We start from the raw sequence: 13661 nt of genomic DNA on the forward strand, positions 1-13661 counted from the left end.
GATAACCATCGCACGACATCCAGTGTTCTCCTTCTCGGTGCCAGTTTGTGGCGTTTCTTTCGTCCTCCTCGTTCTATCTGATCTCGCCATCTTGACCCTGCTTTTCGTCCCTCCTCTTGGATTTGTTGTTGATTGTTTTGACCGTCCTGTCTCCGCCTGGATTAAAGGACTCGATGTTGTAATATAATAAAAGGAACTTATTGTGACTGAATTGATTCAAAACAGGTGTAACGTCTCAGCCTGTTGGACTATCAAACCGCCTTCACAGTCACTTAGAGGTGATATCAAGAGGATACTGAAGCTGTTGCAGCGTTTTGATTTTGCTGCTTATTATTTTACCGTTCATTGTTCTCGCTTGTCCCTACTCGTACACATCAGGTTGCTTCACAGTTCAATGCAGCTCCTCTGTGCGTGCGTGCATATGATATATCTGACTGGTGCATACGTGTGCAGCACGTGTGCAGAAAGGCGTTAATTAGGTGCTCACACAGTGATAGTGACCGGGAGAGGGAGAGAGACAGAGAGAGAGAGAGAGAGAGAGAGAGAGAGAGAGAGAGAGAGAGAGAGAGAGAGAGAGAGAGAAAGAGAGAGAGAACACCACAAAGAAAAACGACGCACTATACATGTAAAATACATGCAGCACAAAACGTACAGTAAAACATAAAAAATGAAATCTCAGTCTGGTATTGGTTAAAGTTAATATGAGCTGAAATAAACAGTAAGGGCCTGCAAGCCAGGTTTCCACAACCTCCAGGGGCTTTCCACCTCTGAATGGAGGCATAAAGGAATCCAAAACTATAACATAGATCCTGTTACTGTAAACTTAAATGAGCTTTCAGACTCATCATCCAAACAGACCACCATGCTGACGATGCCACTGAGACTCAATGCTCCTTTCCTGCTTTAAGTTTGTGGAAAATCGCCCTTCACACTTGTCAACTCTCATATCTTTAACATGCTTACGAGCCCCTGAGCTTGGACTTCAGCAGTAAGGTGCAAGTTAAAACTGTGCAAGTGTTCTTATAAAAATAAAAAAAAGCCCGTCTGGTGGAGTCTGTTTTTAGCTCCAGTAAAGAGGTGAGACTTTTGTCAGGTGATTGCTTCTTTTGCAGAAGTCCTAAACATGAAGATATGAACTGAGGTCTGCTTGGTTCTGTCTCTTTAATCTATGCTACCACCTAGTGGACACATTGTGAACTGTCATCACACAAAGCTGCCAACACAAAGTTAAATATGAGGGTTAGCTGCAGACCATCCTTACTAAAGGCACTTAACTTTTCATGTGTTTTATTAAGTGTGTGTGTTTAGACTTTTTGTTGGTGTTTTACATTTCATGCCTCTGTTTGCATAACGTTGGGGTTGGAGGAGAGAGGAGGTAATGCAGGGTTCGAGCCACAGGGCTGATCTGAACCCATGTTTGAAGAACAATAGCCTCCGTAAATTGGGTGCAACCAAAACTCTAGGACAGTGGTGTCCGAAGAATTTTTTTTTTTTTCCCATGCGGGCCAAAATTGTCGTGCTAGAATCGCTCGCAGGGGCCGCAGGTTTTGTTTTTTAAATAGTGCTGTAAGGAACTTTTTGTATTTTGACCTCTACAAAAATAACATGAAAACACAACGACTAACTACAGTGAGAATCTGCTGATTCTTCGATTGAGGTCAGAGGGCACAAAAAATCCCCTCAAGGGCCACAAATGGCCCCCGGGCCGCACATTGGACACCCCTGCTCTCGGCCATGTGCACCTGTAACCGCTGGATTTCTGCGAAACTGATACATAAACTAACCAAAGAAGAAGAAAACAAAAGGAAGGAAGGGCTGCAGACTACAAAACAAGACTTATCAGACAATTTCCAGGTAATTTTGTGTAATTATGAAAACAAACAGTGAAATATGCACCAGCATATTTGAGCCTGTTACGAACCCCAGGCTCTCATTTTCTTGAAGTAGAAAGACAGGATCGTGCTCTTACTGAAATACTTTGGCAGAACATTAACACAGCTGCTCATGGCCATGTCCGCCCTCGAGTGCATTGGTTTGTGTTATCTTCAGTAATTAAGGATGTAATGTTGGCCGTGTTGGCACTCAGAGCAGGAAGGCGTATAGTGGGGCGTTTCCTTCCTCGGGCTCACAGGAGCGATCTGCAGACACTCTGACAGCAGCGTCATCACGAGCTCAGACGAATGAGTCAAGCTCTGACAACAACTGAAATGTTGGCTACTTGTGATCATGGGACAATGGAGGCAAATAAAATGCACAATCCTTTTAGGGCTTCCGTAGTTGTCTAATGTTGCCTTAATTATTGCAAGATTGACCTCAGGGGAATTTGGGGATTTGAACTTAAAGGTCACATAATATCCTCCTTTTTAGATCGATTTACTTTATTGATCTCAAATTTAAACTGGAAATTGTGGAAACTAATGTAAATAAGTGTCCTCACTCCTCTTCAACATGTGTGTGAAGTGTGTTGTTGTAAATCCACTCTGATCCTATATTTGATCATGTCTATTTCAGCCCTGCTCAGAACAGGCTGCTTCTGTGTCTGTTGCTTTAAATATGTAAATGAGCTGTGTCTGACCACGCCCCCTCTCTGGAAGGGCTCGGGTGTACTCGCTGCTTTCTGGCTCCATGTCCTATTGTTTACGCTGAGAAGGCAGACTCAGAGGGCAGAACAAACACCTAGCTGTGGGAGTGTCACCCACCAGGGGGAGGGGCTACTGCCCTTTGTGATGTCATGAAGGGAACATTTCTGAACGGCCTGTTTGAGCACACATTTTCTGCGAAGCAGAGCAGGCAGAAGATGAAGGGATGGACTTTTCTCATTGAGCAGATTTTAGAGAGACTAGGGACACGTTAGAGGAACATTGTAGAGTTTATATTGCATAACATTTGACCTTTAGGTACATAAACTTATTCAAGGAGACTTTAACATGCACGTCATTGGTTTGAGGTGCCAGAAGTTCAAATGTGATCCCTTCTATATCTTGAGCTACAGCTTCAGATGTGCCACTCTGACCTCTACGTGAATGAAATACACAAGTGGGGATTGTATTTAGACACAGACCTCTGAAGTATTTACAACATCAACGTGACAGAAATGTCACAGCATGCGCACAAAGCGGCTTCACATTACAAGCAAACAGTGATCTGCATATAAAACATCACCATGCTGTTTGATGTTACAGCGTTGGACGGAAGAGAAATTAACCCAAAAGATATACTCTTATATTTTTCTACGTTGTACTACTTTGATTTTTTTAATCCCTCCAAAGATGGTCACCGACTTTAATGATAATATGTGAACATCCGGCTGAAGATGAAGCCGGTGTTGCACACATTTTAAACACTAACTTGCTGATTATTCTGTGAATGAAGTACGGTGTCTTCCTGCCGCTGTCATCGGTCCACCAGAGATGGAAGGAGACAGGAGGGGGGTATCATTATCTGCCGGTGCCATGAAATTCAACACTGTGCCCCACGATGCATGCGCACTAGCTCCCACACACACACACACATACACACACACACACGCGCACACACACACACACACATACAGTGAGCTTAACGCTCAAAAATATGTCCAAAAATGCAACAGCAGAACATACACATAGCCCAAATATAGACACACATTTTCACTCGCATACACACAGAAACACACGGGGGTTGTTCCAGGAGGTTGCAGCAGTGCACAGACTTACCCGTGCAAGCTCTGGAGATAAAGGTAAGGACGATCAAACCAAATCTCAGCTTCTGATAGAGAAACTTTGTCTACACCTGGCCATCTGAAGCTGTCTGAAACACAGCTGGGGTTTTTTTTCCCACTTTTTTACCTTAAATTTGTGGGTGTATGATGGTTAAGCATGTGTGCCTTTTATCTGAAAAGTATTACAACAGATTTGCTCTTAGTTGCAGCAACCAATGCAATTCAGCTGCTAGGTTTGGATGTGTTAAGATTTAGTGGAGCTGCCACGGTCGAGATCAGTCGTGTCTAAATACAACAGACTACATCAGGGAGCTACCACGGGGGTCCAAACACAATAGATAATCAGGGGTTGTGCAATATGTTCTTGACCTGATGATTTCAGTGTACATATTTTCGAAAGATTAATGTATTTTGTACATTGTCCCTGACAAATAAACTAATAAACTAAACTAAACAATATAAAATACAAAAACTGTAAAAAAAAAAAAATAATAATCTGTTTCTTCTGTTTCTGGGTTCATTAGACTCTGTTTTTTTAAGTAATCCAAAACCCAGAGCTCACATGGAAACAACTCTTTATTTATTTATAATCTATGACTTTATTCAGCACACGGAGGAATCAGACTTCTTCTACTTTGCCTTCATTGCATGCTCACTTTCTCCACATGTGGGGGCGGGGCTACACGGTGCCACGACGTTTGTCCAATCAGAAAGCGCCTAGTTGTGTAACCGTAGTAACAGCGGCTGAGGTAGTATTATGGTATGTACACATGGCAGCCGTCAGTGGAGGAGTGATTGTCAGATGGAGATATTTAGGTTGTTTTTGATGCTCTGTGCTCATCTAATAGACCGAAAGACACGCTGGGAAAACTCGCGAGACTTCCAGGACTCTTGACGATAATGTGTGTATTTATATCTTTCATTGTTCAGGTGTTTTTAGTCCAGGTTTCATTCACATGAAGAGCTGAATTTGTTGCTGTGAGTTTTGCACGTGTCTTCATTTACAGGTCAAATTGATTCAGGACTATATTAGTTCGACATGTTTCCGTCCATTATGTTTACAATGTTAAGAAACAAAGTAGCCTGAAAAGGAAACTGGTGATGAGTTGTAACGCTGTCCTGACTTCTTTCCTTTCTAATGTTATACTGAAGACTGTTTAAGATGAGCAAACATCTTCATGCTTCACATAAGTTTCTGCTCCATAAAACTGATGAGCAATGAAGTGCTAATACTATTATTGATAGTGAGACAGGTCATGTTAGACCACTAATGAACCAATAGAAATACAGAAAGCTGTCTAACAACATCAGAAACACAAACATCTACAGCTACACACAAGTTCCCTTCAAGTAAGAGAACAGAGACAACATATGAATAAATAAGAGAGAGAGAGTTTCACAGCAGATACTGTGTGATGGCACAGTGAATAAGGAACTTCAAATAAAACATGCTAGTGTACTGACAGAATATATTGCACACTATTTACAGTCTATCTTTGCACATCATTTACACAATAATTAGCTATTAGTTATGTTTTGGTTGCCATGGCAATTGGCATTTGCATTTCCTATGAATGCATCATTTTCCTGTCATTAAAAGAAAATGTAGCTGAGTGAACAAATTAAACGGCGTACGTAAAATTAGACGTAATATGTTTATGTTTATTATAAGGACAGTGAGGTCATAGGATGTTTATTATAAGGACAGTGAGGTCATAGGATGTTTATTATAAGGACAGTGAGGTCATAGGATGTTTATTATGAGGACAGTGAGGTCATAGGATGTTTATTATAAGGACAGTGAGGTCATAGGATGTTTATTATGAGGACAGTGAGGTCATAGGATGTTTATTATAAGGACAGTGAGGTCATAGGATGTTTATTATAAGGACAGTGAGGTCATAGGATGTTTATTATAAGGACAGTGAGGTCATAGGATGTTTATTATAAGGACAGTGAGGTCATCAGATGTTTATTATAAGGACAGTGAGGTCATCAGATGTATATTATAAGGACAGTGAGGTCATAGGATGTTTATTATAAGGACAGTGAGGTCATCAGATGTATATTATAAGGACAGTGAGGTCATAGGATGTTTATTATAAGGACAGTGAGGTCATCAGATGTTTATTATAAGGACAGTGAGGACATAGGATGTTTATTATAAGGACAGTGAGGTCATCAGATGTATATTATAAGGACAGTGAGGTCATAGGATGTTTATTATAAGGACAGTGATTGAAGGTCAAACAACATCTCACTTACCAAGTTTCCAATTGGGATCCATTCCCTCAGATTGAGACGCCACCGCCATCATGCCCGGGGAGGATAAACCACCACAACAGACCCGCCAGAGGAAGAAACACAAAAAGTCCCGCTCCAAGGGGAAGGGCCTGGGTGGGAGTCCCAGTGGACCCCTTGGAGGGAGCCTAGACGGCCAGGATGACCTCCTGTCAGCACCTGTGCTCCAACCTCCTCCTCCTAAAAAGCCGGCGGCGGCGGAGGAGAAGCCGAAAGTGTCTGTGGCCAAAGTGGAGGAGGAGTCGTCGATTGCTATTTGTCTTCAGGTGCTTTTTCCCTACCTGCTGGCCGGGATGGGCATGGTGATGGCCGGCAACGTGCTGGACAGTGTGATGGTGAGTGCGCAGTCATGAGGTGAATAATGTTGCCTTTCAGACAGACGTTAGATGTTAACACTTCAGAGGTCTGTGTCCAATCACAGCGCTGACAGCCGGTCTCAACCCTACAGCCAGTTTAGAGTTTAGACTGTGGGAGGAAGCCACCTCCAGCTTCTCAGCATGCTAACAGAGACCTCTCTTTATCTTGTGACTGTTGTTGTGTTTTCCAGTCTGCAGTCTGTGTCCCCTGTTTAACTGATGTGGAGTTCGTACCCATGTGTGTGTGTGTGTGTGTGTGTGTGTGTGTGTGTGTGTGTGGCGTCCGGTCGTGTCTCCATCCTCTGCCAGGCGTCTTTGGCCATCCGTCTGCAGCCAGCTGTGTTTGAGGGCAATCAGACACTCTGCCGTCTGCTTTATGAGCTGCCGCTGACTTTTTCTTCCTCTCTTGTCATCCGCTGATAAACACGCGTCTCTCCTCATTTGGCTCGTTCCCCTCGCTCCATCTGTTGCTCATCAGTATTTCTCTCCTCGACACTATCCGTTTCCCTCCTGCGTCTGATGCAGGACAATTAGTCATGATGAGTTTGGCTGAGTGCTGTGTCCCAAAGCGAGGGACGTCGAAGGACATTTAGAGCAGTTTAAGGGCACTGTACTTTTTGCAGTGTGTGGATGTAAACCACCACTTCCTGTTCTCGAACCCACAACTGGTCTCCCACACGCACGTTACACAAACAGCCTACATCCTATATCTGCCAACCTCCCTTTTTTCACGTGGATTGCCATTTCTTTTCCAAGTTAATTCTCACGGAGCTCCGCCAAGCTCGAGCTGCGTATACATGTCGGACTCCTCCAGAACATTTCCTATTGGATTAAAATGGACATCGATCTATGCATTCGTTACGTGTCCTGACAGTGAGGGCTGACTTAAGTTTCCTGTAAGATCGACAGGGCAACTATTTGATGCTTGATACCAAAATGTTAAATGCCAAACAGTTAAAACAGCGTCCATTAATGTGGGCGATGTTGTTTGGCACCGCTGACATAACTAGGTGATGCTTGTGAGCGAGTTCACTCCATCAACTCGAGCAGCACTGATTTCACACTCGACAGGCTTCACTCTCACCCGACAACATCCTCCCTGCAGTTAGCTGTTAGCCTATTCCAGCTCCCTCCCTCTGCTGTACGCTCCGACTCGTGCCATCACTCCTCATACGTCTGCATGGAGATTCAATCTGCGAGGAGGTCGGAGCCCTGGACTCCAAACACAAGCTACATTCTGCTGCAGTGAACATTGGAGACGAGACAAACGGGAGTCGTCTGACTGGACTTGGGTTTGAGGACTTTCTGCAGCCGGTAAAGCTGCGACACATGAAACACTGAGTGTGCTGATCTGCAGGGATCTGCACACTCTGCGTCCAGACGCCAAACACAATATATGTTCTGCTGCAGTGAATGTTTGAAATGATGCAAACAGACTGTCAGACTGAACTTAAATGAAGCTGTTTTAAACATTATTTGGACTTTTACGTTCTTAAGTGACGGGATGACTTCAGTTTGTTGAGATTAAACTCGACCTAAATGAAGTTTATGCTGAAACTAAATCTGCCGATTATCTCGACGTGTTTTGCACTCTGTACTGTTGGTGTTTATTTTTGGGCCTTTTATATCTTTATTTAGAGACAGAAATCAAAGAGACAAAGACATCAGTTGAGATTCGACCTCTCATCTCTTACTGCTGCTCTCAGATGCATAAATGAAAGGAACACTTAAACATCCTTTCACTGTGATAAAGACGATCGAGCAACGGCAGAATTCACGACAGCGTTGTTGTTAAAGATCAGTCCTGAAACATGATCTAAGTTAAGACAGGAAAAAAAGGGAAGATGTTTAATTGCTATGAGGAAAATGGTCGACCTCTCATCTCTTGTTTGTCCTCTGAGATGCATAAACGAAAGGAACACTTAAACATGAATCATTCAGAGAGCAGAAAGACCTTTATGATGGAGACAGGGAGCAAATTACTGATCTGATATTGATGAGGAAATAAAAAAAAGCATCAACGTCCATTTAGAAGGGTAAAGTAACAGAGGTAAAGTGATGTTTGGTTTCTCGTGACCTAAAAAGTGTTGTGAAATCATATTTAAGCTCAGGGGAAAGCAGGGCGATGTTTCAGTAAACACGAGTTTGTTTAATCCTAATGGACAGGATGAGGATAAAGTACCACTCTGACACGATCACAGTGCAAATACAGCAGGTGGACTGGAGGTATAGAGGGATGCAAAGGAGCCAGAGAAAGAATGAGTCACGGTTTACAGAGAGAGAGAGAGAGAGAGAGAAGAAAAAAAACGAGGGATGCAAGAGCGGCCGACGTAGCAGAAAAGATGTCACATGGAAAAGGATGAGCGGGGGGTAGGATGAGAGGAAGACACGCAGCAAAGTGAGGCAAAAAAAAAAAGAGAGAGAGAGAGAGAGAGAGAGAGAGAGTGTGAAGCGGTAAGCCGGTTGTTTCCCCCCTCATGAGTTTGCATGTTGGGCAGTGCAGACAGCCCAGCCTCTTTCTCTGCTACGTCACAGCACAGCAGAGGGAAGCAGGACTACCCTGATGCTGACAGGAAGAGAGAAGCACTCCAGAAGCCGGCTGCTGCATCCTGTCAAGAGGAGCGTTTTTCACAGCACTTATGGACATATATAACAGAGATTCAGTTTGTCTATTTGTGTCTTCAATGTCACTGGGGTTCTGTCCAAAGAGACAAGATTTAGGTGACGGAGTCATGGAGGAATTTCACTTCTAACTTCAGGGACCTTTTGGGACTATTCTTCGTCTTCTGGCTGCTGTCAGTCACGTCAGTCATCACTTCACAGGATGCTCCTCACTTTGGAGGTCATGTGGATTTTAGACTGGATTAAATGTATTGAGGACTAGATCAAAGAAACTCTGATTAAAAGACAGAATACATCCAGCGGTCTCTGGAAGCAGGTGACAGGAACTTGGACAGGGACTACAACTTCCTGAAATCTGGACCGACCGTTGTCAGGTTCATTGTGTTTGTTGAACGTCAGTTACCTTAACTTAAAGGCTGGATGAAGACAGGCGCTCACACTTGACCTGCAGACGTGGAGCGCTGAGAGACGACTCTGTGCCCTGTGACTAAGACGCGGTGTTAATGACGTTTCCCCCCCCCCGGTGATTCTGACAAATGGATACCTCATTGCTGCTGACTCATCACTGGGCCAAAGATGCCACTCTCCTTTCCCCTCAACAGAGATTCAAAGCCTCAAATTTTGATTTTGCCTTGGAGAAAAGATAGACATTGGATTAACTGGACAACATCTCTGTTCGTCGTAATCCTCTGAAGACGTGAGAGTAGCTTGTCTCACCTAACTCGTTCGATGTCTTGATTGATCCAAAGATCTTTTAAACCTTTGAGGGCACAGATAATACTAGATCACAGAGAAGTTTATCCTTTTTACCAAGAACGTTAGCTGGTTTGGACCAAACGACACGCACGTCAGAAAAGTGACACTCAAACCACGATAACGTGGACAGATCACGAGGTCGTTTTGTTTTGAATTTGACTGAGGTCACTTCTAAAGATGGGATAAGTGAACGTTTGGCGTCCTCTTACAACATGGTGGTGACGCGTCTGGAGGTGGAGCTATGCTACCAGGGGAAGAAGTTACGTGGCGTGACGTGGAAGTTGACTCGATCAGAACATGGTTTCCTTCCAGAGAGCTCGTGGCTCATGGCTGCACAGATCCTCGTGCCGTACCTGGTGTCAGGGCTCGGGATGGTCTCGGCCGGAATTGTTATGGATCTTATACAAGTAGGAAAATCTCTGGAATTGTAAAGTTCGCTTGATTGGTGGATGAATAGTGTTGAGTAACGGTGCTATACTACCGTCGACAGGATCTTGTCATGATGATGGAGAATTCAAATAGTTAAATGCTTCTCACCTATCACCACATCTTACATCTTAGATGACATACAGGAGGCATCTTCCACACATTATCTGCAAACAACTCAAAGAGGAGCTGCTCGTGTCCAAATAAGAACATCCTGACTCTTACCTGCCAGCCCTCATGCACTCAGACAACATTATGTCCAATGGGGTCCATTTGAGTCAAGGTATTGTCTTGACCGAAGACAGTTGTTAAGTTGGTGTGTTGATATTGCACTTTTGCTGCTGCGTTGATCTTAACTACTTGCCTTGGTTGCCTGCCAGAATTTCCTTTTGTAGAGTTATCAACACATTTATAAAAGAAGTCCTCCTCTCAGTTAAAACCTTCATTTCAGTATCAGCCTGTAACAGTTCATTTCAGCTGCTGTCTCTTTAAAAGCCCCCCCCCTTCGACATGCCCACTTCCTTCTGATTGGCTAGCTCTCTGGACGTTACACTTTAAACCAGCATCGAATCTTATCTTTCAGATCTCATCTGTTTTTATGACAATCAGCTTTGCTTTGTTAGTGAATCTACCATTTACAGTTTCAACACTTCGACACTTCGACACACTCCTGCTTGGATGTTTTGAAATCCTGTCGGCTGGGGATTGTTTGGCTTGCTTGCATTGCAGGAATGCAACAGGTAAAGTTTTCAGAGCCTCCTCGGCTGGATGACAGAGAAAAGGCCTTACAAGTATTTGGTTCCATGGTCATTTTTAATTTAAGGATGCCTTTAAAATGTAAACACAAACTCTTCCTCCCACTAGTTAAAAACCAAAGCTCCAGTTTTGATATACGACAACTTAAAGCTGTAGTCTCTGGTTCTGTATCGACTCTCCCAGCTCTGTGGACAGACTGAGACTGTTCATCATGTTGGCATGGATCAATGAGTGAAGTGGAGAGGTTGGGGGCTGTGCACTGTGAATACACAGCTGTACAATAGACAGTTTATTAAAGGATGGATAGAAGATTCAATAAGCAGTGGAGGGTCAGAGATGGACTGTTACCAACATTGAAAATCTTATATTTGCAAGTCAGTCTGGTCAATTGTCTTTAGGATTCAACCAGTTCTCTAACTCCTTTCTCTATTTGTTGAATAGATACACGGACAGCGGTAGACTGTTTGAAGATCTGCACAAATCCAAGATGAAGGGCAGTGTCGGATAAACTAAGTAGAAACACTAAAGCAGCTCCTGCACTCACAGAAATCCTGTTTCCTGAGTTGAATATCCTGTTTTGTTTTTAAAAGATGAAGCCTTGTGTAACATCCACCTTGCAGGTCATTGTGAATTAGATTTAGATGTGGGAGGGGAGGGGAGAGCTTTGGGATAAAAGCTAACAGTTAATTCAATAAGTGGTTGGAGGATGAAAGGAAGGAGGCTAGAGAAGGAGAGAGTAGGTAGAGGAAACATGGATATCTTGGTATCACACAGAAGAAGGAGATAGTGCAGTCTGCACTGTTTGCCTGCTGTGAGAAGCGTTAATATCAATATTTATAAAATCAGTAAGTATTGTAAAGCTCCTGAGGGGGAGCACAGTGTATCGCTGTAATCCCGTCCTTCACTCTAAAGCAGCAGCATTACAGCAGAAGTGGGCCATGTCCCAAGATAACCTCCCAACATGACAGCCGTCAGCTCGGCCGACCCGTCCAGAACTGGAGAACGCTGGTTATTAATAGACAAACACTCACAGCGAGCTACAAAAAGCACGCCTCCTCACTCCCTCTCTGCCCGTGTGGCCTTCTTTAGCCCCCTCAACCGTGTTACCGCCTTCCCATTTCAGTTACCAAGAAATCGAATTACCAGTCATTTGAGACTAACAAGAGCTGTTGCTATTGGTTACAGAGCTGGCAAAGAAAACCCCCTACAGTCTAAGGACATGGAGCTCAACAGTGGTTAACCACAGACGCAACACCTGGTCCCACCTGAATAAAGAATCTGCTGTTTGCGTCCTTCTAACGGTGACCTTCTATAATGCTGACCTTACATGTCATGTGTGGTGTTACGAAGCTGCATGCCCAAACTAAACGTGGACAAAGTTTCAGATCACGACGTGAACGTTTGTCGGAGTAATCCCAGGATAAGTCTGCAGGACGTGATAATCCCGCGATAGTTTCCGGATCTGAAACCAAGAATTTCACGAGGCGGCTTCGAGCTTCTACGTAAGCCGATGAAACCGCTTAAAATAGACTCTTTTTTCCCCCTAGTCCCGGAGGGCAGTCCTTCCCTGACAGCCCTGCAGTGTTCGCCCCCCCCTGGAAGACGAACAGAGAGCTGGCCAATCAGAAGAAAGTGGGCATGAGGGGACGAGCACGCGTACAAACGTTCGTCTTTTTCCATGTTCTTCACTCTAAAGAAACTTCTTAAAAAGACAAAGTGCTGCAGCATCTGTGTCGGCATGAACTGGTTCATAACAGTCAGATTCATCAACTCTCCCTTTGATTGTAATTGTTCGAACTTAATTGCTACTGAAAAGGCAAAGTAACGCATCTCAGACCCTCTGGAAGATGTTGTAGATTTGTTTCTGCATGGTGCAGAGCTTGTTGGCCCAACTAGAAAGTTCATAGTCTTTATATATACAAGGTTCTCTCTCTCTCTCTCTCTCTCTCTCTCCTTTCTTCCTCCCTTCCTGTCCTCCTCCTTCCTCCTCTCATCTCTAATTCCCTTTTTCCCTTCCTCTGCTCCACATCACTCTGTTCTTGGCAGCTGCTTCGTTGTTTTTTTTTCCGTTTTTTTTTCATCCATGCATCTATTTAAAGATCTAAAGCCTCTTGGACCTGCCAACCGGGGTTGTAGTCAGAAAATGTGATGCAGACTCTGTGAACTGTACGCCTAAACCTGCTGAACCTGCGCGCTGTAGCGTGGCTGCAGACGATGCTCTGAGATGTGGAAGCAGGAAAAAAGTAGGCCACTGGGTTAGTCTAGAATATGTGATGTGCTTATTTAAGAGCATCAGTCGGGGACGAGGTGCACAGGGTTCATCCGTGCAGCTGCTGTGTTCAGATTTTGATTGTGTTAGTTGATCAATAAAAGACCTGTAATGGTGTGTGTGTGTGTGTGTGTGTGTGTTTCCCAGCACTGGGAGGTGTTCAAGGTGATAACGGAGGTGTTCATCCTGGTGCCTGCTCTCGTTGGACTCAAAGGAAACCTGGAGATGACCCTGGCCGCTCGCCTCTCCACTGCGGTAAGAAAGTTTTCAAGTTCTGATTATTGAATTAAATGATTTTAACTTACAGAAATGCATCATATTTTGCACTATTTGATCTAAAATAACCTGCGTACAGACCAGTGTCTGATTTGATTTGCTCATGGAAATGTTCTCAGTTTGTTATCACAGAAAAGACAAGGATTCAGAGATACTGCCCCCTGGAGGATTCAAAAGTTATGGCTTGCACATTTTTTAA

The 13661-nt window shown here is 43.9% G+C and overlaps 1 protein-coding gene across 5 annotated transcripts in view; it reads left to right on the forward strand.

Annotated features, from left to right (window-relative positions):
* The window catches only part of LOC306833645 (solute carrier family 41 member 3-like), a 31600-nt gene that overhangs the window by 7818 nt on the left and 10121 nt on the right, over window positions 1-13661 (forward strand). Inside the window, exons 1-3 of one of the 5 annotated variants that reach the window (XM_079359043.1) lie at window positions 3518-3718; window positions 5996-6336; window positions 13334-13441. In XM_079359043.1, coding sequence (XP_079215169.1) covers window positions 6016-6336; window positions 13334-13441 — 429 coding nt within the window. In that variant the 5' untranslated portion in view covers window positions 3518-3718; window positions 5996-6015. The other 4 variants (XM_079359041.1, XM_079359044.1, XM_079359042.1 and 1 more) reach the window with 4 other exon arrangements.

The sequence above is a fragment of the Symphodus melops genome, assembly GCF_947650265.1.
Source record: "Symphodus melops genome assembly, chromosome: 13".
In the NCBI taxonomy this organism is placed as follows: Eukaryota; Metazoa; Chordata; class Actinopteri; order Labriformes; family Labridae; genus Symphodus; species Symphodus melops.